This window comes from Sciurus carolinensis, chromosome 19 (genome assembly GCF_902686445.1).
Source record: "Sciurus carolinensis chromosome 19, mSciCar1.2, whole genome shotgun sequence".
In the NCBI taxonomy this organism is placed as follows: Eukaryota; Metazoa; Chordata; class Mammalia; order Rodentia; family Sciuridae; genus Sciurus; species Sciurus carolinensis.
In genome coordinates this window covers 28,813,667-28,839,960 of record NC_062231.1, presented here as the reverse complement: position 1 = coordinate 28,839,960, position 26,294 = coordinate 28,813,667, and the positions used below count along the sequence as shown (strand labels likewise).

The following is a 26,294-nucleotide window of genomic DNA, read 5'->3' as shown; positions in this document are numbered from 1 at the left end:
TACAAAAGGAAGCCATCTCCTGGAACTAATCGGAGGCGAGGCTGGAAGTGCCAGTGAGCTAAAGCCCAGTCTTCTACTCTGTTACCTGAGTGCTGGGGAGCTCGGAAGGGGGATGGACAGCAGCCTCATTCCAACTCCCAGCGGACGGGGAAATGGAAAGCAGACGCCGATGACGCCGTTTTGTAACTTCGTGCCTTTTAAAGTTGGCTGGCTCTTTAAAGTGCTGCTTTAGATTAGAGGTGGCTATTGGATAAGCGGGAAAGAGCCGCTCAGCTGAATGTTATTATGAAAGCCCAGGCTGGGTTCGTTCCAGAAAAGCGACGCGCAGGAGCAACTTCTCCAACTATGTTTTCGTTACGCAGTGGAGAAAGTTCCAATCCGCGGACAAGCTGACATGTCGCAGCATCCCAGCGATGCATGAGGACTGCCAGGAAGTCCTTTTACTTGAAGATAGACGTGCAGGCTGAAAGTTTCTAGGACCAAAACCCTGCACTGTTTTATTTTGAAGACGCGGTCGGGGCGCGCCCGGCAGCCGTCAGCGCAGGAGGAGGGCGCGGGGCGGGCGCAGGCCGAGCTCGCCCGTGTTAATATTAAACAGCCGGCTCTACCCTTGAAGTAAGTGGGGAGCGCCGGCGAGCGCTCCTGACATTGACAGTGGGTCCACCGGAGTTGCGCTGGCGGTGTCCACCACGTTGCCTCCCGCCGGGCCTTCTGGGAGCTGTAGTTTTCCGGGGAGCCGCGGCCGGGGCCAGCTGGGGTGCCCCGCGCCGGCGGACTACAGGTCCCAGGCGCCCGGCGCCGGGAGCGCGGATCGGCCGGGCGGGCTGCGCGGCGCTGCGCGGGGCGCGCGGCGGGACCCGGCCACCACCTCCCTGGGCGCCCCGCTCTGCCCTCGCTCCGAGCGGCTCGGGGCCGCGAAGCCGGAGCCATGCAGTCGGAATCGGGGATCGTGCCGGATTTCGAAGTCGGGGAGGAGTTTCACGAAGAGCCCAAAACCTACTACGAACTCAAAAGTCAGCCCCTGAAGAGCAGGTGAGGTGACAGCTGGACGGGGCGCGGCGGCGGCGGGGCCGCGCCTCCACCCCGGGCGAGGAGTGTGGCTCCCGCGCTTGGGACAAGGACCCCGTGCCCTTGCCCGAGCCGGAGGCGATCTGCCCCGCGGGTCGCGGGCGCGGCCGGCGGCGCACGTCTCGGAGTGTGAGGGAGCGCGCTGGGGGCCCGGGACCGCTGCCAGGGCGCGGGGACCCTGCGTGGAGACGCGCGCGGCGGGGGCTGGTGGGGGCTGGGAGGCCCGGGTGCGGGCGGGGAGGCGCGCCGGCGGGGACGCTGACCAGGTGCGGAGGGGGACAGTTTCGGCTGCGCAGCTCTTCTCCAGATCCCAGCGGGCTGCGGGCTCGGAGAGGGACAGCTGGGGCGGACGAGGAGCGACGTTCCAGGGAGGCACTTAGCGCGCCTGGAGCCGCCTCTTAGAAGTCCTGCCCCTTTGGGAAACCGGCCTCCGGCGGACTCCAGGTGAGGTTCCCCGCCCCGCCTCTCACCTGCCACCGCCGCGGCGCGCGGGCGGGAGGGGCCGGGGGTGTGTCCCCTGGCCAGGTGAAGCTCCTGGAGGAGCGGGGCCCACCGGGTCTCCTGCGCCCGGGTCAGGGCGCTGGGGGAGGGGGCGTTTGCTGGGAGTGACTTCCACTTGGCCGCAGCGCGTGTGGTTTTAGCTGAGGACTTCCAAAACTTCAGGAGGGGCGTGAAGCCGCTCCCGGATCCCGCTCACGCCTCCGGCGCCCACCGCTTGCTACCTCCATCTCCACCTGTCTGGCGCAGTTCGGAGTTGGTGGGGCATCTTCCTTTCTCTCCATACTGTGGTCACTCGGGAGGCCTTTCGCTTCTCATTCCCAGTGTGTACTGAGAGCTGGTGCTCGCTGGAGGCTGTAACAGTAGGGACAGGTTTATTTCTAGCTCTCTCAGTTGTGAGATAGATAAGGCTGTGGCTGCAAGTCATCAGGTCACAGGAAGGCACCTTCTAAGCCTGCCCTGCCCCTGGCGGCGCCTGGGGCCTGGGTGAGCGGGCCGGTCAGCAGGGGCAAAGAAGAAGGGCAATGGAGACAGGATGAGGTGGACCCTCTTTTTTTTCTGGAGAGGGGCTCATGGAGGGTGGGGTCAGGTTTCTTTCCGTGTGGTGGCAGGACTGAGTCTACTTTGGGGAAGGGGATTTGGGAAGAGAGTCCTGGCTGCCCGGGCGCAGAGGCCGCCTTGCAGATGCTTAATGCAAACTGGAAGGAGATCTCCTGTGCAGTTAGAGGCATAAACCAGCCTTCAGTTGGTGGTTTCTCTGCATAATGGCTATTTTGTGTGCGAGCATAGATTGTGTGTGTTGGGGGCTGGGGGCTTTGCGTAATATTGTGTAAGGGGTATTGTTGGTTATTCTCATTGGGGCTTTATCTGCATTCGCTGAAGGGACCAGTGTTTTACTGAGCGGTCTCTGCTTCTGCTTCTATAAGCAAATGCTTACATGGCCAGAATGAGGGAGCGGGCGTGTGTGTGGAGTCCTGAAAGACATGAATTGGCCGGACTGTTTGGAACATTTTTGATGGTAGCTGATACATAACATTAAATGAGTTTGAGGGAGTGAGGAAAATACCATCTGGAAAAACCCAGATGAGTGCCCGTAAGGATTTGGGCCTGTTCTTTCTTAGAGTCAGCAGAAATTCCTTGCAAGGGCGCACATCTTCAGTAGCTGGCTACCAGCACGTGTGCGGAGAAATGCGGGTCGTGGGAAGAAATGGCTTACACATCGCAGCTAGAAGCAGGTGTGGGACAGACAGAGCAGTACGGAGGAGGAGGACTAAATTAAAAAGGTTGTTGGGAAACTTGTCTGTGGAGCAGACACATGCTCTTAAATAAGCCGGTTAAATAAAATCTGTGAATAAATGCAGGGAGTTGGCCGCCTTTCCTGCTCCGTCTCCGCATCTGTTGGGCGACTGAAACACCTACGTGTTCCGCTGGGTCCTTGGTTGCTTTTCACCTTAAGTCTTTGCTGGGGCACCTCACTTCTTCCAAGTCCTGGTCGGAAAACCTGCAGTTCAGGGATCAAGGCTGCTGTGGCTGGATCACCTGTCCATCGTATTCTCCAGATCGTCCCTTGGAGTTGAGAATCTGTCTAGAATCTGCCCGTTTCTTGCCGGTTCGTCCAAGGTTTTGACCCACTGCCCTCAGCCCCCGCCTGGGTTACTGCAGTGGTCTGGCAGGTTGCCTGCCTTCCACTGTTAAACTTTTAATCGAGCAGCCACAGTGTTACTGCTGAAACCGATTTTCAACCAGGGGATGATTCTTACCCTCCTGGGATCACTTGTCTGCCTGTGGGATGGTCACAGAGGGAGGGACTTGTTATGGCCTTTAGCAGGCAGTTGCAGGGCCGCTGTTATCCATTCTAGTGTGCACAGGACAGCCTCCACAAGGAAGTATTATCTGGCCGCAAACCGTTCATAAAGCTGAGGTGGAAAAATCCTGGATCAGAACTCAATTCTGACTTTGTCATTCTCTGCTCAAAACCTTCCATGGTTCCTAGATTTTCTCAGTAAAACCAATGTCTTTAAAATGGCATAGGGCGGCGTACGTGTTCAGCCTGCCTGTCAGCTCTGATCTCTCTTGCTGCCGTGTTGGGGCTCCTCGTGCTTCCATCAGTCTGGCCTGCAGGCTCTTCCCGGGTGCTTCGGGGCTTTCCTGGATCATGCTTGCCTCTGCCTGGATCATCCTGTGTCCAGACTGCTGCGGTGCTCACTCCCCAACAACCTCCAAGCACCCCCACACTTCCCACCACACTGAGGGTGTGGCCTCTGGGCTCACAGAGCTCGTGATGGCCATCCCTCCGAACTCTGTCTCCCTGCCCAGCTCAGTTTTTTGCATATACTTATAACCTACTGTATAATTTTCCAATAAGTAATGTTTGTTATTTGTCTCCACGCTAGACCACAAACTTCAAGGAGCAGTGGTTTCTCTTTTTCTTTCTCACCATTAGGTTCTCAGAGCCTAGACAGGTTTCTTGGGCTCAGGGCTCTTGACATTTGGGCCAGATCACTCTCTGGAGGCAAGGGCTGTCCTGTGTACTGCTTGGTGTTTAGTGGCATCTTTGGCCTTCTCCTGCTGAAGGCCAGCACTGCCTCCTCCACCAGTTGTGACAATGAAACATGTCTGCAGATATGGCCTGTGGTGGGCACTGTAGAACTGCTGATATAGGACAGTGGCTGGCATACATATTGCAGAGTATATGTGGCCTTCTCCTTGGTGTCCCACTCAGGGAAAGGTATTTGGTTTGTTTCTGTATTCAACATTGTGTTTCTTTTAAAAAAGATGCCACCAGGCATGCTCTAAAGAGGAATTTACGTGTTCTTCACTGGGGCAAAGCTAAGATATTCTAGTCTATCATGAGGAAAGACATGTTTCATTCCTAACTCGGACCTCCTTGTAGTAAGAAATGAGCGATTGTTGGGTCTAGGTTCTGGTCATATGAACTGGTCCTGCTGTGCTGTAGGGAGACACTTATTCTAGAGAAGAATCTTCTGCACTTTGGTTCCTCTCATAAGGCAGAGGAGAAATATCAGAGCGAACCCAGAATTTGCAGACTCGCCTGGTCATGTCAGGGGAACAAATCATTGTTGAGCTCCTAGGAGCAAGGGCACTTTGGACTGGTTTTCCCCTTTGGTTTGCCTGTGGCTTTGCCCTTTTCTCGGGCAGACTTCAGAATTGGCTTAGTCAAATTCTGATTTCTTCTTAAATTTGTAGCATTGTTTTAAACAGCTGTTAATAAACTTCTTGCAAACTACAAGTGAGTGTTGAGTTAGTCCTGCCAGGAAGGCGTGGATACAGCCGTGGTGCCCACATGCTGAATCATGGAGAGGTAGGTGCAGTGTGCATGAGTGACAGGTCACAGGCACATTTGGGCAGAAGGCCACTGCCGTTCACTGGGCGAATGCTGAGGTTTCCCCTTCTGTGTTCACATTGAAAAGGCCCTTTCTTTTATGGAAGAATAATCCATTCTTGGCAAAACACAACTTTCAGTCTTTTATTGGTTTCTGAAAGTTTTCTTGATTTTTCTGGTCTGCCCAGTCTGCAGGGAACCGTTAGCACAGAGATTAGAAGCCGAGTTCCGGCCATCTCTGCCTGTCCAGCCGGGTACCCTCGGGCAGTGGGTTGACCTTTAATCTCAGTGTCCTCATCCAGCAAATTGGGGGTCTGTTTCTTAGCCGTCTTGAGAACAATAATGTGACTTTGACTTGGGGAAATTATTACCAAGGTGCCTGGCACTTGATAAGTGCTCAGAAAACGCTAGCAGATGTGGTTCTTGTTTTTTCACTTATTACTTAGCAGTGATCTCTGACATTCTGGAACATGTTTGTATTTGGTTGACTGTGGCTAACCTCTCTAAGGCAAGTGTGGTTATGCAATAAAATCCCCTCAATTTCAGCAGATTATTTTTTTTTTTTGCTCTCCTTCTAATGAAGTGTTCAGAATTTTTTTTTACATCTTATAATTTTGATCCAATCCATAACAATTCCTTTATGCTGGTTAAAAAGAAAAAAAAATACTAACCATTGTGATATCAACATAAAATTCATATTCAGCACATACTTCTCAAGTCTTAGCACATGGAAATTAATATGAATAATGATGACTAACATTTATTTAGTATGCTTAGTGTGCCAGACCCTGTTCTGTTTTTAATTACATAAAATGCATTTAATGTTTGCAAAACTTGCATGAGGTGCTAATAAGAAACAAAAACAATAATGATATTAATTTTAATTTTAGAAGTGGGTAACACTGATCTGGTGCTTACCGCGTGCCAGGCATTGTTCTGAATATCTGACTTATGTTGGTGCAGTTGATTCTCACTTCATCCTTGGGCATGTCTTTCCATTACCCTCATTTAACAGAGAAGCTCACTGAGAGAGACCAGGTTGGAGCCAAGGTGGTGCTGCTCTAGCTCAGCGATCTGATCACCTGGCCCACACCACCCTGTAAAATGCAGTGCGTGTGTAAAATGCAGAGCCTGGTGGTGCATTGCACTGTCCTTCTCCAAAGCTGTCAGTGGGTCAGGGACAGAAGCCATGGACCCAGGTATCCCAGAGACAGTGTGAGAGGTGGCAGGTGTCATCAGCAAGGGGAACCCACCGGAGGAAGAGAAGGAAGAGGAAGAGAAGGAAGAGGAAGAGAAGGAAGAGGAAGAGAAGGGGTCTTTGCCATGGCCTTCAGTCTCAGGTGGAACGTGTTTCTCCGCAGCCCTGAAGTGTGAGCCACCTTGGAGGCTAAGCCCAGGCTGGGAGTGGCAAGACTGGATGCTCACTGTCGGGTTTAGAGGGAGCCATGCTTGAGGGTCCGGTTGTGGCTTTGCCCCTCGTCACTACCTCTGTGTCCAGAGGCTTGGCCTCTTGAAGTCTCACTGCCTTTACTGGCCAAATGGGATCAACAGAACCCATCTTCTTGGGCTTGGTTTTGGGAAGGAGGCACCAATGTGTAAGTGCTTCGCGTAGCCCAGCTCTTTGGTGGATGATGTCAGCTCTTTCTTCTCTAGTAGGATTTGACCATGATGGTGGTTTCCCCCTCCTCCTAACAACAACGGAAACAGGTGTAGAATCACGAAGGAAAGTAGACAGGACCAAGGTGCCCTAACCTGGCAGATGTTCACATCTTATTATGCAGATTAGTTTTGTATGATTGGATGGAACACTTGATTAGGGTTGGTTTTGTGTGTTACTGGAGATTTTCTCTTCCCAATGACTGCTATTTATAGAATTTCTTAAAGCGTGTGTATGTTTAATTTCCTTTGAGTTCTGCAGTGCAGTCTGTACAAGCTGATGTTTATATCTGCTCCAGTTGTGCAAGAAGTGGAAAATATCCTTTTTTTAGAACAGGTCACATGTGCTTACTGTCAGGAATAGGACCTCAGTGTAAAAAAATGTATCTTGGGACAAATCAAAGTTACTAAATTTCTCCCCCAACTGCTTTGTTTCAGAACTGGCAGTATTAGGATAAATAATAGGAAAAAAAAAAAAAAAAAAAAAAAAAAAAAAGATCCTTGGCTACTTTTTTTGAGTGTGTCATCTTCAAGGACAACAAGAAGAGTCTCATCTTTTGTGTTCGTCTGTGAGTGGCTGTTAAGTAGAAAATGAACTTTACCGTTAGATTTGCCAAATCAGAGTAAACTTAAAAAATAGGTTAGACTATACTCCAAGTTTGCATAATTTGGAAAAAATAATCAAGAAGGCATCTCAGGGATATTAAGAGCAGTTATCATGGACTTTGACATTATAAAGACTCACTTGCAGTTTATAAGGAGTCTTTTGTGAGCCTAGAGACCATCGTGCAAGCTCAGGCAAGGCGCTGTACGACGGGGGCGCCTGCGTCCTCGCCGAGGCAGAGAGTTTGCAGGAGGCCCGGGCTCCCCATGGCAATTTCCACCCCCTGTCCGAGGCCATGCATTTCAGGAACCAGGCTTGGCTTCTCAGTGGAAAGCCCATTTCTCGGGTGGTTTCTTTCTTTTTTCTTTTTTGCACAGCCGGGGAGGAGCCCAGGGCCTCGGCGTCCTAGGCAAGCAGTCACCACTGAGCCGCACCCCAGCCCCTCAAGCTGCTGAAGCTTGGCTTTCTAGTCCTTTGCTGTTCCTCTCCCCCCTGGCCTCTTACGCTTGCCGTGGAGAGGGAAGAGGTCTACCTTTGGGGTGTTCAAGGACCCATCTGTCCTGAGACTTGGGGTGATGAGGCTCTTATCTTTCTTGGTCAGCGTATCTGCGGGTTTCTCAAGCAACCTGCACAGGTTGCTTGAGAAACCCGCCCAACACAGCTGGAGATGGATGGGTGCAGGTGAGAGGGGCCCGGCGCTGTGGAGGAGCAGGACTAACGGAGAGAAGCGGGCACAGGAGCAGGTGGTCCGGAGGCCGGGGCCCTCAGGCTCCTCAAGCTGCCTTTCAGCCTTCCCTCGAGCACTGCAGGTAGAAGCAGTGACTTTGAGGAGGGCTTGCTCTCCTCCTCTACTCCCTCCTTAGAACTGGTCTGTGCTCCGCTCCAGGCAGCAGGGACCTCCATGTCAATCATGAGCCAAAGAAACAAACGAGATCATCTTTGCTAACTGCTCTGAGAACCAAGCAGGGCGTTCTTGGTAGAGGGTGGCTGAGAAGGAGGCCCGCTTTGTAGGCTGGACAGTCAGCAGGGCCGTGGTGAGGATGTGCTCCGAGGCAAGACCTGCATGTGGGACAGAAAGACAAGACCCTGGCCCTGCCATTCATGAGCTCTGTGACTTTAGACAAGTTGCCCAACCTCTCTGAATGTCAGCACCTGTTCTGTTCTGTAAAATGGGGCAGTAACTGCCTTGCGAGGCCGCTGGGAAGATAGCAGGTAGTGTACCTAGCAGCTCACGCTAGGTCAGCACGGTAGGAATTCAGCAGGACCCGGGACTAGCCGCCTCAGGGAGTGTGAATAGGGGAGAGAGAAATGCCAGCCTTCATTTTCGTAAGTGTTCGTAGCTTGGCTTAGGTGTCTCCCTAATGGCAGGTGAGTCAGTTGCTCTTGCTTGTCTTTGCAAAACTAGCCCTGGCTACGAGTGGAGCTGGGTCTCCTTGTTGTCATCTTCCTCTCCCCTCCAGGTGGGTCCCGCTCAGGGTCCTCCCTCGCTCTTCTCACCGTGGCAGCCCTGGGGTCACTGCTGGCCACGCTTAGCCCAGGAATGGCCTTTGTGCTGGATTGGCTTTTGACTTCTGGGGGGTGAGGGGGCGGTCCAGGTGACCAGGTGCAGCAGCAAAGTCAAGGCTACTTGCACAGCCCCACTTCCGTCCTGGGCCCCAGCCCTGGGTCACGCCGCCCGTCCGCCCTGGCAAGAGCGCCAACGTGGGTGCAGACCTGAAAGCAGCTCCTCCCGCACTGGCGCCCACTGGCCTTGACCTCCACAGGCAGGCCGCACGGTGAGGGAGTCTCTTCACACGGTTGTTGGAAGCCTCTGGATTCCACTGGTCGTCTTCTCTGACTCCAGGACCCACAGAACGGGGACTCTCCTGGGTTGTGTGGGATCCACATTCTGGAGAAGTGCTGGCAAGGTCCCATCCTTCTGGGAGAAGTGGCCGCTCATTGAGCAACTTCAGTGGGACCTCAGTGGCCTTCGCTGTCCCCACCCACCCCTCTCCCCAAAGGGGATGACTCACTGAGTCACTCACCCACGGTCCTCTGACCCACGTGGTCAGCCGTCCACCTGATGGGGGGGCAGCATCGGAAAGCGCTGGCCACGCTAGGGGTGCGTTTCCTTCCAGGCAGCAGGACTTGCCCCAGTGGGAAGAAGAGGCGGAGCAGAGAAGGCTCATTCAGCGTGTTGGCGGTTATATCCGAAGTCAGGAATGACAGACGGACAGGAAGGCAGTTCCCTCCCTGGGTTCCTTTGCTGTTAAGTGTTCCCGCATACTAATTGGTTCTAAGATGCACATTTTCAACACAACATTTTATGGCTGGAGATTTGTCCCCTGGTGGAAGGAAACGCATGTGGGTTCCCGGGCCAGAAGGAGGGCTCTCCAACCTGACTACACTGTGCTCCGAAGTCAGGTCTGTGAACCGGCTCGCGGGTATGTCTGTGGTCAGGTTGTCCTTACTAGTCACCTCTGTCCAAAGCAGTGGCTCTGTTGTGGTCGCCCTTTCAGCACTTGAGTTTTTCCAGCGGTGACAGGTGATTCCAGTTAGCGTTGCTCTGTGACTGAGCCTGCAGAGCAGCCGTCTACACCCACGAGGTTGGCACTACCCTAGCCGGTGGAGGCCTTTGCAGCTGGCTCACGGTGCTTGTGGCCACCAATGACCGTGGGTAAACGTCCAGGCAGTATCGGCCACTTGGGGTCATTTACTGGCCAGGGAAGAGCATGACACCGCCGTGTGTTCTTGCAACGTCTATTTATTTATTTTTAAAGGAAGAGTTTGTAGAGGCTTGTGTGAAGCAATCCCGGCCAGCGTAAGCCATCAGCTGGCGCGATTCCTGCTGACACTCAGATGAAAACGCGCCCGTGGGCAGCCGGGAGCCTCACGTGCAGACACCTTGGGGAGGCAGGGCGCTGGCTGGCCGTGTGCCCGACGGTCAGAGTGCAGACTTTTTGGAACCAGACGGTGCGTCGTCAGAGCATAGTCATTCTCCCCGGTCATCCCACTAATCTGCTTTTATCTAGGTGATCCCAGGTGAGTAAATGCTAAGCGACTGGGCCTTGGAATGCCACTCTAGTGACACTGACCACTGGGGAAGCTGTCTCTGTTGACTTAGAAATAAAGGAGAGGGCCTTGGTTCTTGCCTGGTCACGGTGTCTGAGCTGCTAAAATGCATGATGTACCCTGGGAGCCGGATAGCAAGGATACACACGGGGGTCTTTTTGGGGAGGCGGTCTCCCGAGCTCCTCCCTCTGCCCCTCGGGCGCCTGACTTCTTTCTGACTGGTGCTTACAGGCAGCCAGTGCTTCCTTGCGTAGCTCTCCTAGTGGACACTTTCATTTTGGCAGTTAATGATCTCTTTTCCAAACTCTTGTCACATGCCTTTCACATGTTCAGCCCACACGGTTCCGTTGTGTGGCTTTCGGAGTGAGGAACTTGACACAGCCTGGCCACAGGGACTGGTTTCCGGGAGGGTCACGCTGGCAAGTCACAGTGAACCACTGGATTTGTCCGGCTGCTGCCGCGTCACTCATGCAGACCTGATAACTTACTTTCTAGAGAAACTTTCCTTTTTAAAAAGTTCTAAGCAGCAGGCAGTTATCACTGATCACTGATCACCTCCGATCTGACGGTACAAACGGCCCTCTGTTCTTCCTGCTACATTCACTCTGTGATACGGGCAGGACAGCTGTGATCCTCACGCTCTGGGCTTGGGGGCCTCTGGGTCTGACGCCGAAGGTCCTAGGTAGGGGCTGAGAATGCATTTCTAACAGGTTTCTGTCTGTGGGTCTGGGATGGTCACGCTTCGGAAACCGCTGCTCTCGGATGGTGCTAGCAGGTGATTTTGCCTAAAGAACTTGAAGCATTAAGCATGGCCAAGATGTGGGACGTAAATCACGTATAACCCTAACCCTAACCTAACCCCTGGAGGGTGGTGGCAGAACCCTCAAGCTGGCCCTGTTTGATCAGAAAAGGAATCTGCTGGTGAAATGACAAAAAGCCCCGGGCAGGGACAGCCAGGCTCACCAAGGTGGGAGTCTGTCTGAGTGTGATCTCCGAGTGACCCTCCCTCGCTAGGCAAGGAGCCTGGCCCTGCCTAAAGGGGTGGGCGGTTCCGTCCAGACTCTGCCAGGGTGAAGCCCCGGCAGACGGCAGTCACTTGACTGGAAGACCGGCTGGGAAACAGGGTGACGGCGGTCTGGGTTCCTCCACGTGACCCAATTGTTTTTCACAAAATTTCTGCTGAATAAAATTTGAAATACGACTGTCGGCCTGTTTTCCCGTCTTTAATGAATTCCAGACTGCCTGTGGAGTGTGGGAGCTTCCAAAACACAGGGGCGGATCGCTCCATCAGCCCATCCCGCCCACGCGCGAGCGCCCCGTCCCTCTGCTCCGGATCTGTGCGGGCTGCCCACTTCCCTGACCGGCAGGCAGACTCTGGGGGAGACGAAGCCCCCGGGGAACGTCCAGACTCCTTGCTGACCAGCAACGCCACCTTCCCTGGTCTGGCCCCGGCGGCATCTCGGGCATTTTTCCTTTGCCTCCCGGGCTTCTCCAGAGGGGAAGCACGGGTCACCTCCGTCGCTGGCTCAGAGTTCTGAGCCGTCTCCAAAGTGCAGACAGACGGTGGTTCTAGTTGGGCTACCTTGCTGGGGTCTTCGGTCAGTCCTTCTTGAGGCCTCTGTTTCGACACAGGGTTAACGGGGCACCAGGGGTGATCAGGGTCTTGGTGCCGGGTGGTCACTGGAAGGAGAAGAATCGGGCTCCCTGCTCCCCAGGCCTGCCTCTGAGTTCCCTCCTGCCACACTTGTATCCTCTCCGCCTGTTGGGTTTGGACTTGAAGTGGATTTTAACGTCCCCTTGGACAGCTTCACACAGAGGGAATGGCTTGAAGGCAGTTGGCAGGACAAGAAGAGGCTCCCAGGAGCACAGGGCCTAGCTGCCCCTGCTGGACAGTCAGCAGCAGGACCTGGAGCTGAGGTGGCTCGGATGGTGGCGGGATGCCTGAGAGGGAGGCGCCTCGGGATGCCCGGGGACACCCACGCACATCCCATCCACGTGTCTCTTTCACCACGAGTGTGGACTGCAGCTGAGTGGGGGGCGGGTAGCCAGAGGCACTAACCGGGTTGCTCAGTGCCGGGGGATGCGGGGCTCGTGGCATTGCTGCGCCGGCCTGTGCTCCCGTAAGGACCGTGCGCTAACCGAGGCACCCCTGGAGCATCCAGCCGTGTGTGCTTGTCTTGCTTAGCCCAGCTCAAGGGGCCCCTCCGTGTTCACCATGACCCGCAGCCTCTTAGTGTCCCTGTCTTCATCTGACCTAAGCCAGGAGGCCCTGTCTTCTCCAGCCTCAGGACCTTGGCTCGCCTAGGACGCCCCCTGGGTAACAGTGAGGGTCAGCTGTTCATGAGACTAGAATCTGAGCTGTAAACCCCCACCCACTGTGGGTGCAGCAGTTCCTTTTGCTTGATTGTCACAAAGTTTCCCTTTTAAACACCTGTGGTTAAACCCGTGGCTGGAAAAGAAGGGATGGTCACCTGAGTGCTGTCCACGGATCCGGGGGTGCTTCCGTGGGATGGCACCTCTCCGCGGATGCGCTCGTCAGGTCCAGTGGGACCCGTGGCATGACAGCAGGTGCCTGCCTCGACCTCCTGCATGAGGACTCCGACAGGTGATAAGGTCCTGTGCATGGTGAGGACGCGGTGGCCACCGCTGCCCCGTGCATGGCACTGACGCTCTGGCTCTCTGGGCCCTGCCTCGGCCTCCCTTCCCCTGCCTCGGCCTCCCTTCCCCTGCCTCGGCCTCCCTTCCCCTGCCTCGGCCTCCCTTCCCCTGCCTCGGCCTCCCTTCCCCTGCCGTGGCGTCTGCTGTCGGAACCTGGAGGCCCGCTGACTGGAGGATGGGCTCGCTGCCCCCACGCTCCAGGAGCGGGTGCGGTGGGCTCCGTGCCTCCTCGCGTGGAGTCCCTAGAGTCGCTGCACTCTCCTCTGCTTAGCGAGCGGCGGCCCAGCAGTCGGTTCTCCAGTGCGGGGCGTCTGCAGCATGTCCTCCCGCCCTTTCCCCACGGGTGGTGGCCGGGACGGCCCCAGCCACGAAGCGCCGTCTCACAGGAACGGGAAGGAGTCCAACACCTTGTGGATGAGCGTCGAAGGGACCCGTCCAGACGTTGCTGCGGAGCGCGCCGTGGATCCTGGCCGCAGCGCTCTGCAGAGTGTTTCCGCCACTATCGGGGTTGCAGATAACCCACGCTCGTCCCGTCCCGCAGGTCCCAGCTGAGTTTTGTGAAGGACGATGAAGCATTTCCTTTTTCATGTGATCGAAGTCAACAAACTCCGAAGCCAAAGCTGCGAGGGCTGGGTGCTGCGGGGTGAGGACCGGCCGGTGCCCAGAGAGGCCCGGGCACAGGAGAGGGTGCGGCCTGAGCAGGCGGGTGCGTGTGCTCAGGGCTGACGGGGTGGGGGCTCCCGCTCCAGGCAGAGAACAGGACTGGCCTTGAGGGTCAGAGACCAGGACTGGGGGTGAGCCAGCCTCCGGAGTGGGAGAAGACCCTGTGGAAGCCCTCGAGTCGGAGGTGTTTCCTGGGCCCTCAGGTGGTGACTGCTGAGAGCTGCCGCGCCTCGTTTCTCAGACTGGTGCTCCGGGAATTATTGCAGCATCCTCGGGCAGAGTCAGTTCGCCCTGTGAGGAGCAAAACAGTTGATGAATATTTATTGAATGTACTGTGAAGACAGGAGACAGTGGTGAATGAGAAGGGTCCACTCTGAACCCTCTTGCAGATGGGGTCTGCTGAGTGATGATCACGTCATTGAAGGTCAGGGAGGTGTCGTGATGGGAAAAGAGCCAGTTTGGGGGTCATGTCCACTATCAGGAGAAAGAAGTATAGTTTCACTGATGTTCCCTGGGGACAGCCTGTAGTGGTTACTTCATTTGAAGGCCTCACGTGGAAAATCATGTATAGTTTAAGAACAGTCAAGCCAGGCATTATAGCACACACCTGCAATCCCAATAACTTGGGAGGCTGAGGCAGGAGGATCACAAATTTAAGGCCAGTCTCAACAACTTGGCAAGCCATAAGAAACTTTTAGACTCTATCTCAAAATAGAAAAATAAAAACAGGGACTGGGGATACGGCAAAGCACCCCTGGGTTCAACTCCTGGGACCCCAAATCCAACAACCAAACAAAAAATAATCCCCCCCAAACAAAACAAAACAAAAAAGAAAAACCTAGCACCTTCTATTTACAAATAGGCCAACCAAGAACACTTATTAGTCCCCATTGGAACTAGAAATTTGTTAGCTCACTGCTGTCTCAAGGATCCAAGATACTGAGGGTTCTAGAAGTCTTTGTTGAGCAGTGACCGAGATAAAAGAAGTTTTTGTGCCGTGTGACAGGATCAGGAATATTTAGGAACTGCTAAGTCCTTTCAGGAAAGTGTGTAAGGAATTGCCCTGACCTATCCCGGACTCTTCCTGAACCTCGGTTCTGAGGCCCATGGTCCTGTGTCCTTCCTGGGACAGCCATGGGTCCCTCGAAGGCCCCGGCACCGTGAGTTGGGATGACGGTCGCTGTGCTGCCGCCTGTGCTCAGAGGGCCAAGTCCACACTTGGGGTAGCGATGTTCTGAGCCCCTGGGTCAGTGGGTCCCCAGCCAGTGCTGCGAGGGCGTCACGGGCAGCCTCCGTGAGCCTCTGGTTATTAGTCTTTGTCGACTAATCCATCGCTTTGCTCCACGTGCGTTTCTGCTTGAAGGTCGGTACCCCGACCCCTCGGCCACTGCAGCGTAGCTCAGGCCTGAGTGGTGCTTTGTCTTCAGGTCTGCATCTTCCCCAGGGGACACGTCTCAAACCTTCTGTCACTTAGGAACAGGGACCGCAGCTCAGCTCTGTGCTGGAGCATTTAAGATAGTGGACTCACCATGAGGAAACACAAAAATGCAAAAAAAAGTGGCGTGAACTAGCCGTGAAAAGCACCCTTGTGCATAGGACATCCCGAGTGTCCCCAGGGGAGGCAGCTTGGCCTTCCCTGACCTCACCCGGGGCCCACACGGGGCTCTCCAGGACCTGCTGTCACGCGGGGTCCACCGTCAACTGAAAAACTGCAAATGTTGGCTTTTGGAATTGCAGATACATTTTAGCAAGTAGCTGAATTTGCCAATGGGGAATCTATGAATAATAAAAGTTGACTGTATGAAAAATTTGTTTTGAGCTGTATTTTTCTAGCAGGCCTTTCTCTGGCCCAAAAAGCTCACTCCCTAGGAAGAACATTTTGAAACACTGTGTGCTCAGACACTGTGGATCAAACACGAAGCCACGTTAAGAAAGCTTTTCCAGGAACCTGGCCTTGCGTTTTGACCCATTGGTTTGCCAAGAGAAATGGTCCCTCCCTTCCAGATCCTGAAGTGGGTGGAAGCTTCACTGTCCCTATGTGGTTCTTTTTATTTTGGTGTAATTCCCGTTGCTCTTCCTTTAGGAAGCTGGCGTGGGAGGGTGGGGAGAAAGAAACAGAAGTTAGGGGCCTTCGTGGAGGAAGCCAGGGGAAAGTGGAGGGATGGCCCAGAACCCCGTGGTGGGCAGTCTCCGGGCTCCTGGGCCTGGGGCTTAGACTTCCCCTCATGCTGCAGGGTAGCACGTCTCAGCCTCCAGCGGAGCCGCCATGGTGACCTTTCAGAGCCTTCTCAGAGTGCTTGGAATTCTCCTGGAAGAGGAGGGTGCTTGCGGGGCCCAGATCACACAGTTCAATAACAACAGGAAAAGACAGTGAGCCTCCTGGTAAAGAGAGCAGCAGCACCTGGCATGTTTAAAGCCCTCCTCCCGTGTTCCTGTGTTGGCGCTCCCGCCGGCCCTCTGGGTCTTCAGGTCCTCTCCCTGGGCGTTATCCTGAGTGGGTGGCTCTGTGTGTGTCTCTGTCCCTGGGTCTTAGTCTTGGGTAAGGACGGTCCCCAAGTGATGTTTTTCACACTTTTTCTGTGTTAGAAAAGTCAAGAAACTGAACAGCAGGAAGGAATGGTTCAGATCCAGGTGGGTTATAGACACGTGAAGGCACCTGCTGTTCCCAGGTGCGCGAGTGAACTCGCAAGGTGCTGTACAGAAGGGAAATCTCGCGTGACATGGAAGGATCCCATTTTACAGATGAAGAGATGGAGGCCAGCCTATCTCCCGTCCCTTGACTGTTTTAATAAAGGCAGAAGCGAAATGGAAACCAAAGATCTCCAACCTCAGAGCTCCCCTCTCCACCACGCCGTGGGGGCTGCTGTGTGCGTGGGGTGCAGAGGCAGGATAGGGGGCGATCAGGGAGCCGGCTCGTGTTGACTTTGGACTGGAAGGCACTCTAGGTTTCTGATGAAGTAAAGACAATGGGCTCAGGGTGTGGTGGAGCATTTGAATCCAAAATAAATAGATCTGTCTGTTGAAGAAGCTCACGGCAGGCCTGGCTGCGTGGCCCTTTGTTTTCAAAGCTGTCTCTGACGAAGGGCGGGAGACAGGTTGAGAAGTCTCCAGGAAAGGTAGCAGAGGGTGAGCGGGTGGGTGCGTAATCATTTCTAAGTGCAGGGCGTGGTTCTCCCCATTCCTTGTTAAAGGTCTTTGAATGTGGCTGCCAGAGACTCTGGGCTGTCCAGTCTGCCCAGCATCCCAGGTCCCACCACCGAGCACGCAGACCCTCCCCCCTCCCTGCCTTTCACTCCGCAGTCCCGTCTCCCCCGTCCGCCCTTAACCTGACTTGTTCATCGCTTTTCTTCTGTGTCTTTCTAAACCCGTGGCCGGTATGTTCCATGTTGTACTGTTTATCTTTGACACCTTCTTGAAACAACGTAACGTTGTGTAATGAGGCATAACTTGGTCTTGACGTGCGCTGTTAAGAGCGTTAGTCACTGCAAAGCACTGAGTTAAAAGTTTTCAATAAAGGGCTGTAATGATCTCGCAGAGAGGAAGAAGTCATAAAAATCCCAGCTGATGGCTTTAATGGTGAGCCATGTACTCAGTGGGGTCCACGGTGATTGGTTAGATCCAGGGAATAAGTGGGAGAGGAGAAAGACCAACAAAGAAAATTAAAAAGGACCCAATTCTCCTTCAGACCAAGAAACGCATAATACAGTCCAGTTTTCCTGTACCTATGCTCCCGATCCTTATCTGCCACGTGTCTCTAACACCCACGGGAGGGCTTTGGGATTTCTGCCAGACAGCGTCACCGGGGACTCCCGGGCCCTCCTTAAGCCAGGTCAAAGCCCTCAGCCCTGTCACGGCCCTTGTTGGGGTGCCATCCTGGAGTCCTTCGCCATGCTCTCCGAGGGCCAGGGCTTTCTTGAGCACACAGCAGGTCTTTACCTACGGGGTTGGTTTTATGGAGAGTTTTGGGGAGCATTACTCATCGGGAAACTATGTGCCTGCTGCCCAGGTTTCTTGCCATGGCCGACAACCGAATCCGCACCTCTCCACGTCTCTGGGCATCTGAAGATGTTGGGGGTAGGCTGATGCTTTCTGGGGTGGGCAGTGGGCTTCTGGGGTGTTGTCTAGATGCAGGTTGGGTGGCCCCTTTCAAAGCCTGACGGGCTGCCTCCTTCCCGGGAGTGGAGGCTTCGGCTGGAGGGTTCCTCTCCTCCTCCCTTGCCAGCAGGCTGCGGCTGTTCCAGCAGAGAATTCAGAGCTGCAAACCTTGCGGAGGGCTTCCAAACCAGGATGCCGCTTCATTCGGGAACCGCACGCCCCGACGGGGCTCATGTTCTCTTCCCACGTGCTCTCTTGTATGGATGGATCGAAATTCTCATCATCTAACTCACTCTTGGTGACACTGCTGGGGTTGGAGGATTGGTGGAGCCCAGACCTGTTTCCATCAGATTCCTTGCATCCTTTCCTTGAGGGATCATCTGAGCTCCCGCTGGGCCCTGTAAGGTGCTGGATTTATGAACTGTCATCTTTCACAGAATCTGCAGGTAGAGGGGCTGGTTTGAGTGGGAGCCAGGTAACCTGTTGATGTCGAGCCTGCTCTACCTTTTATGATTACCATCATTAGTGCCTCCCTCCTCCCTGGCTGAATTCCCTGTCATTTTAAGTAGGCAGCAATTACGGGTTTGCTCAAGAAGCCTGCTCCTGCTGCCAAGGAGCCTCTTAATTATCGCTCCATCTCTGATTCGCCTTCGCAGTGTTGAGGGAAGGTGTGGAGTGTGTGGCAGAGCCTCCGATCTCTGGAGCCATCTCCCTTCTGAGCCGCTCCAGTGGACCGACTCCATGTGGGGATGGAGGGCCAGGGAGGCCCTGGTGAGTGCCCCCCGGGTTTTCTGTCGGTCGGGCTTGGTGTGACCATCCCTGCCTTTGATCGTGACCCCAGCTGGCGCTCGTGTTGGGTGCTCAGACCGACTTGCGATGTGTCTCAAACTCAGATGGGACTCCTGGAGCGTGCACACATGGTCTTGCCCGGGCTGGCTCTCCGCCCGTGCCAAGGAGGCCGTGGATCGGACCCGTGCCTGCCTTCAAGAAGGAGCCGCGAGGGTCGCCAGGGTGATTCGCCTGACCGGTGGTGCTGTGGCTCGTTTTCTTTTTAAGCGTGTTGGTCTTTGTCGGACGCCGACTCTGTTCCTCTGCCCAGGAGCGGCGAGGTTGTCCTGTGCTGTGTTCGGGTCCCTCAGTGGGGTTTGGAGAGCTTACGCTTCCTCCTCTCTGGCGTGTCCTTCTTGGCAGCGTTGGCGTGGAGGGAGAGGCGGTCACCGCGGAGGGAGCTGGTTTGCAGGCTGCCCCGTGCCTCTCCCTGCGCCCCGTCTTTCTTTTCCCTCTAGGTTGATTCTGTGGTGGTAGCTCTTCCTCCCTGACTGGCTCAGAAATGCCGATGTCACTGACGTTCTTAAATGACAGCCGGTGGGGATTTACAGAAATTGTAAATGAATGCCACTTCCTCCTCTGGCTGTTTCCTTGACTAATTACTGTCCAGTTCTGTGGGAGGATGAAGATTTGGGAAGAATTTCCTTTTCTTGAAGTTCACAAAGCACTTTTCCTTTCCTTTCTCTGTTACTCTTCACGATAGGTTTGGTGCTAGGGGGGTGGTCGTTACCCCAGGCAGGCTTCTCATTTATGGCTTTGCAGTCTGGACTGTCTTCTCCCCTGGGTGAAGGGTTTCAAGCACTTCCCTTAAATAAGTTTCCCTCTATAGAGTACTTTTTAAAAATATTTTTGTAGTTGTTGATGGACCTTTATTTTATTTATTTGTATGTGGCGCTGAACCTCGAACCCAGTGCCGCATGTGTGCCAGCCAAGCGCTCTCCCTCTGAGCTGCAACCCCAGCCCTCTATAGAACATCTTCACTGGACAGTCTTTGGGCAGCTCAGGCCATAACTGGGAGATTAGGTATTAGGTGAGGGGTTCAGATTCATTGGTGGCTTGTTTTCAGAGCCCTTTGCTCATTGAGAAATGTCTTGCTCGGTCCCCCATGTTCTTGTTTAGAATCTGGGTGCTGTTTGTGATGGTTTTGATTGCTCGGCCCTGGCACACCTTGGTTTCTCTGGATTTCCACTCCTGGCTCTGGCCGGTGGAGGCTGGGCCCCGGGCTTTCCCATCTCTTTCTCTCTGGGTTGGGCAGTGGCTGCAGGAACCTGATCCTAGGGCTGGTGGGTGGCCACCTGGACGTGTCTGAATGTTGGCCGAGCCCTGTTATAGCGCCATGATCTGCAGTCCTGTGGGAGCAGAGACAGGCAGGGTTCAGCGCCTGCTTTTTCCCTGGTGCATTTTGCTTATTTTGTGTGTTTAGAAAAAGCAGCATACGCAAACTGCTGAGTTACCGTTTTCCCTGGAATGGAAACCATTTGGACTATTTCAATGAGTTTTAGCTAAGATTCGTTTGTTCGTAGTATTGGTTTTGTTTTCTGGTGCCCTGTTTAGAATCAGACCAGAATGTGTCTTTTTTGCTTTCTGGAAATAAGTGCCACTTGGTGCCTTGGAATTTTGGAGACCAATGTGAATCTGGGAAATCATGTGTTTGTGCCCCCCCGAGTCGACATAGAAAGTCTTTAGTGAGAATGATACATACATGGATATTTCCATCTTGGGTCACTTGGAAAACATTTTTTTCTGACTGAAGTATTTTAAGATTTTAGAGCAAATCACATTCCCTGTTTTTTTTTTTTTTTGGACTAATTGATTTCTCATTTTAAAAAACAAGGTTGAAGGAAAAGAATCCGGGGCCACGGTCAGTCCCCGGGCTCCTGGCTGCTTGGTGGTGGCGCGGTTCCGTGATGGGTGGGTTCCGCGTAGCCTCGGTGCTGAGGTTGGGATGAGGAGTAAAAATGGCCCCTCACCGGTAGGACTTGGAGGTGTCGATTCAGCTTTCCCAGGACGAGCTGCGCTCTGGCGTGGCCAGGCAAGCGCGCCGAGATCTCGGATGGCAGAGCTGTCCAGGGCGTGCCTCGGCCAGCGCGGTGGTGTTAAAAGCGTTTTCTAAGTTTGGATAGAGAGAATAAAGAGAAGGCGAGCTGGCGGCATTGTGCGGGGTGAGCTGCAGTGTCACCGGGTAAGACGAGCGGGGTGGAGTGGCGGGGGACCCTGGGACCGGGAAGCACGTCCGGTGTCGCCAGGGGCTGTGGGCAGGCGGCAGTCAGCAGCGCCTTTCCCCAGCCGCGACCGCAATCGTGTCCCTTCGTCATTTCATCCCAGCAGCCCCCACAGGTGGGCCTCCGGTTTCCTCAGTCGAGTGGGCGTGTGGAGCAGGCCCGCTGTGCCACTGTACCCGCTGGACGGCGGTGGGCTGCCCCTTCATGAGGCGTCTGTCTCCTCCTGGGTGCAGGGAAGGGTGGGGACGAGGTCGATCTTGGAGGCTGCTGGCCTCTGCTGCTCCGGCCCAGGGCTGCCCCCTCTCCTGTGGCGAGCCAGGAGCAGCCTGCCCCTTCTGAACGCCGTGCCCAGCTCCCCGCCCTCGGCCAGGTGCAGCGGCAGAGCCCGGCGGCTGTCTCAGAAGCGCCTTCCCTCTGAGGCCCTTCCGCTGCTGCTCTGCTGGTTGATGCCGCAAGTCCAGCCACAAGCTAGCGATGCTCCGCAAGGTTCTTGGTCAGCAGGGATTCGCTTCAGCAGCAGCGACAGGCGTGTGCCCCTGGCCGCCACGCTTGGCCTTCTGGTATGTTCAGCAGATAGAGAGGGAACTTAATGAATGGGTCCGGATGGAATTCCTCCCGTGGAGGAAGATGCCGGGAAACGATTAGAGGAGTCCTTTTCCACTTTTGTTCTCTGAAGCCATTCGTACATGTGACACATGACCACTGAGTACCTACTGTGTGGCGGGCACTGCGCCGGTGACAGCTGGCCAGCCCCCGAGACACGGCTCTGCCTTCAGGTCACTCACAGAGACACGAGTGTGGGGTGAGACCTCTCCTTGGTCCTTTAGGGCCAGGAGGTGGAGAGGTCAGTCCTGAGCGAACCAGGGAGAAGCAGAGTCCCCTAGAAGTGGACTTGGAGTTCATCACCGACACACCACTGCCAGGCCAGGGAGAGGATGCCCGCGGGGAGCCCGGCCCCTGCAGCCAGGGCGTGGGGACCATGGTGCCCCTTGTAGGCAGAAGGAGCGCTCTGGCTGCCAAGTGCAGAGTGGGTTGGAGGGTGGCCAGGCCGGGCGTCCCAGGGACCAGCTGGTGTGGTGTGGTGAGTGTGTGAGAATACGCACTGCAGCCTCCAGAGAGGCTGTGACCTTGATCAAGGGCAGTGAGGGCGACGGGCCGCGTGCACACTGCTTGCGGGTGACAAGTGATGCTCACGCCTTGGCCCCTGGTGTGGTCTGCTCTGTACCAAGCACCTGGGAAACGCGGTGAACAGCAGGGTCGGTCCCTGCTCCCAGGAGCCCCTGCCCCGGGTGGACCCAGTGTGGCAAACAGGCCGTCGTGGACGTTGTGTATTCTTTGTGAGGCCAGATGTATGATTCCAAGAGCCCGTCCTGCCCCAGACCCTCCCCTGCGCTGACCTGCAGTCTGACCCACACTCAGTGTGCGCCGGGGCGTGTTGCAGGGTCAAGGTTGCTGGATGGTCAGGTAACTCCTGGGAAGGCACCCCAGGGCGAGCACTGGGCTCCAGCGGGGCTGCAGCTTGGGTAGGAGCGCACGCTGCCCATTTTGGGTGACTGGGAGGGGCAGGGTGGCTGGGATGGCCCTCTGGAGTCAGGTTGCCCTGGGTTCGAATCCCAGCTGCCCCATCAGTGGCTGGGAGACCTGGGCGGATCGCTAGGCTTCTCTTTCTTCACTGTAAAGCGCGCAGTGGCCTCAGGCAAGGCCCCTGTCAAGTGGCCTGGTCCGTGCCTTGCACGCCTGCCTGCGACCGTGGGCGGCTTCTCCTCTCTGTGTCTGGATTTCCTTGTCTGTGAAGAGTAATAACGATGGTCATCGTCACCGTCCACCGCGTAAGGACGAGTTGAGAACCAGCTGCCGGCCTGTGCGGGAGGGATTGGCTGGCACTTCGCTCCTTGCTGGCTGCTCTGCTGTCGCCCCCACACTGAGCTTTCTGGAATGCTCTGTGATGCTCTTTGATTACGACTTCGTTCTTCCTGAAAGCTCCTGCTTCACAAAATGCAGCGCCGCTATGCGTTCGTGTTTCTGAAAACTGATGACCCTCCAGGTGCAGTGGCCACGCACCCAGTGGCTTGGAGGCTGAGGCAGGAGGATTGTGAGTTCAAGGCCAGCCTCAGCAACTTGGCAAGGCCCTAAGCAACTCAGCGAGATCCCATCTCTAAATAAAATGTAAGGAGGGCTGGGGCTGGGGCTCAGGGGTAGAGCTCCCCTGGGTTCATGGTACAAACAAAGCAAAGCAAAAAAAGAAGCCAAACCACTCCCCCATCCCAGTGACTGAATAATAGAATTTCTGGGGTGGGAATAACTTTGCCAAACTTCTGAATGCTCATTTAAATTCAAATTTCTGATAAAGAATGCTTTTAAAGTATAGGTTTGTACCAAATATTTGGTGACACGCTTTTAGATCAAAAAATCGCTCTTTTTCTTTTTTTTTTCTCAAGTTTAAACTTAAGGGGGCATCATCCTCTCCTGTACTTATGGGAAAGTCTGGCCACCCCGGTTTGGGAGGAAAACAGCCCCTTGCTCTCATTCATCCTTCTCAGTTTCGTGTTCCTGGACGCTCATGCTGACAGTGAACGAGACTCTTGAACTCAGATCTGAAAGCTACTTCCTAGTGGCTCTGGGAAGCCCGTCTCCCAGTCCATCACCCCTGAGAGGGCAGTGGACCATCACATGAGCTTATGTTGCTACCTGAGTACGTCCTGTGACGTGGCTTGAGATTCTGAAATGTCCCTGTGTTGCTTCTGCCCAAAGGGCGCTGGTAATGATGACACACAAGTGGCTCAGTGTGCATTCCAGAGAATCCCCAAAACCTCATCATCCTGGAAGGAAATTACCTCATCCCTCTTAAAGCCAGCGACTGGGCAAGGCTGTTTCTGCGGTTGGCCTGGTTTTCCAGGTAGGAAAATAAACACGTTGAGTGTTTGGGTTAATAACTTGGAGTGATTTTATTGTACTTAGAATTCAAGTTGATTTTTGAGTAGGTTTGGTTTCTTTCAACTGCTTGACTATTTGGAGGCTTTGAAAGAATTGAATCCAAGACCACACTCCTTCAACTCATTCTGTATTCAGGGAGCATCTGCCCTGCAGAGGGAAGGTTAAAGGGTCGTTCCTGCCCTCAGAAACCTTCTTGTTTAATGGAGCGCCGAGGCCAGGAGCCACCTGGCAGCAGGCAGGGTCAGCCGCGGCAGTGTCCAGGCACCGCAAGCCGGGTCCCCACGGCTGCGTGTGAGAGGCAGTTAGGTGGGGTCTGGAGGAGCAGGAATGGGTACAAGTGCAGTCGGTGTGGATTCTTAGAAGTGGCTTCTTGGGGGGCAGCGTTTGAGGGAACTGCTCAGGGGTGAGGAGTTTCATTTGGGAAGTGAACCGTTCTGGGTGTGGGCTGAGCAGTAGCACATACCTGGAAGTGGCCGCGTTTTGAAATGAGCTTGTGACTTAGACATGACAAGAATACACATGGCCCCACTGTACGTACTATCATGGCCTCTTCTCTCTCACATGCCTGTTGGTGGGGTGGACTGTCCAGATTGGAAACTTCACGTAGGCGGACCTGGATTTATTTCATGTTGGTTCCCTGAATATTCACCACACACTGGCTGCTGCTGCATACGTGATGGCCGGGGAGACTTGGGCAGTATTTAGGGACTGTTTCAGTTAAAGCAGCTGAGGTCACTGTGTTCCAGTGTAAGGTTTTGCTTTTCTCCCTCTGGAATGAACACTCCCAGGGATCTCTGGCTTATGTTGGGCAGAATCAGCAGCAGAAACCCATGCGAGGTCTCTTGACTTGGGGCCTTGGCTGCCTTGCTTGGTCAGCCAGCTTAGCTCGGGTCCTGTTGGGATGGCTCCTGTTTATCAGTCTTAATGGAGTCAATGGCCTTAATGGTTCTGAAGGGCCCCCCACAAGTCCCCAGCAGTGTGCCTGGAGCCAGTGGGGAGGGTGCTTCAGCGTGGCCGCAGAGGAGAGGCCTTCCATCCACCTGAGCTCTAGCTGCGGACACTTAGAGTCCTATAGAATGAGCCATTGGCAGTCATCTCTGGAATGTTCTCAGTAGTTCTTCTCAAGTACTTTTCCCTCTATGAAGAAATGATTCCATGAGAAGCTGATGCCGTTTTTAAAAGGACGCTGGCATTCAGAACTTGTTGAGACTGCTTTGACTTCTTCAGCCACAGAATCAAAACGTGACAGGTGTCCGTGTGGACTGGGAGAGGGGGTGTGGAGCCCTGGACTGGGCAGCCTGCCCAGCGTGTCAGTACAGTGCTGGACGGTCCCAGAGAACCTTTCCATCTCCTGCGGTGCCGAGCCGTCGCGCTCTGAGTTCAATGGCAGCCTGGAGAAGCCCTTGCTGATTTGGGTGCCATCTTGGTCAGCGAGGACTGGCTCTGTCCCTGGAGTTGGTACAGGTTGTTTTATGGATGTCTTTGCCTTTCAGGAATCAGTGCGAGAGAGGGACCCGGATGCAAACCTGTAATGGGATCTTAAATGTGAAAGAGCATAAACCGCTGATGTGAGTTTGGCCTCATGTTTTCCCTCGATGGCCAGGCCAGATGGATGCAGCCCTAATATCTACCCTTGGTTCCTCCTGCCTTGTTTTTGGCCACTCGTCACATCTTCCTTTATATATCTGTCATTAAGTTATAATTGCAGCTTCGTGTTTTATGTTGGAGTGATGCAGGGAAGACTCAGCCGTGCCAGCCATTCAGGCTTCATGGCAAAGGTTGGCTCCTGCCAGGAGGGTTTGGAAGCCTGCTCTCTCCTTGTGGAGGTCCAATCTAAGCAAGCCTCCTTCTCCCTCAGGAGCTGGAGCACGGGGAGGAAATCGGAAGGGCTCTCTGCCTCTGTCCTTGCAAGGGCTCAGTTTCTGCCCAGCTCATAGCCTCGAAGGCCTCTGCTGTGCCCGGGACGCTGCTGTCCTGGCTCACGGCTGTGCGCAGCTCAGTGGGTGTCTGCTCACCAGGGGGCACGAGGGGATGGCGGGTGGCACCCAGGCCACGAGCTGCCCCCGTCAGGCAGGCCACGGCTCTTCAGTTCCCTGGATCTGGGACACTTCCTCGTCTGCCGTCAGTGCTCAGAGCCAGTCGTCCACCCGATGTCTACGGAGGCTTTCCTAGGTGCCCAGCGCTCATCTGGGTGTGAGGACCTCAGTGGGCACCCAACGGTCGGAAGCCTTCATACTCGTGAAGCTTTGTGCCAGAGGGACAGAGGAAGGAAGAGAGAGAGAGAGAGAGAGAGAGAGAGGAGGAGGAGGAGGAGGAGTAAACACGTAACTAAGAAAGGTACTTCTGTGCCGCATGGCGTCAGGCGCTGGGGAGAGGGATAACTCCTGGAGAGGTTTGGAGTGACTTGTGATTTAAAGCCAAGTGGACGAGGAGGGCCTGGCTGAGAAAGTGACATCTGTGAAAAGACCTGAAGAAGGAGAGCTGACCTGCAGACGGGGGGAAGCACGGCAGACAGCAGCAAGGCAGCACAGGGTCCCCGGAGCCGAGCAGAGTGACAGCCCCAGGGGCTGGGCTGTGGCACAGGGAGGCGGGATGGCAGGAGGAGGGGTGGGAAGGGGCCTGGGCCGAGGCAGCCCTGTGGGGGGCTGTGGTCAGTGGGGGCAGCCACCAGAGC

The 26,294-nt window shown here is 54.8% G+C and overlaps 1 protein-coding gene across 8 annotated transcripts in view; it reads left to right on the top strand.

Annotated features, from left to right (window-relative positions):
- Positions 1-411: 411 nt before the first annotated feature.
- The window catches only part of Mitf (melanocyte inducing transcription factor), a 191,360-nt gene continuing 165,477 nt past the window's right edge, over positions 412-26,294 (top strand). For 2 of the 8 annotated variants that reach the window (XM_047534657.1, XM_047534654.1), the window contains exon 1: positions 418-1,032. In XM_047534657.1, the coding sequence (XP_047390613.1) occupies positions 929-1,032 (104 nt within the window). In that variant the 5' untranslated portion in view covers positions 418-928. Of the gene's footprint in view, positions 1,033-1,417; positions 1,513-18,310; positions 18,408-26,294 lie in introns of those variants that run through there. The other 6 variants (XM_047534661.1, XM_047534662.1, XM_047534655.1 and 3 more) reach the window with 6 other exon arrangements.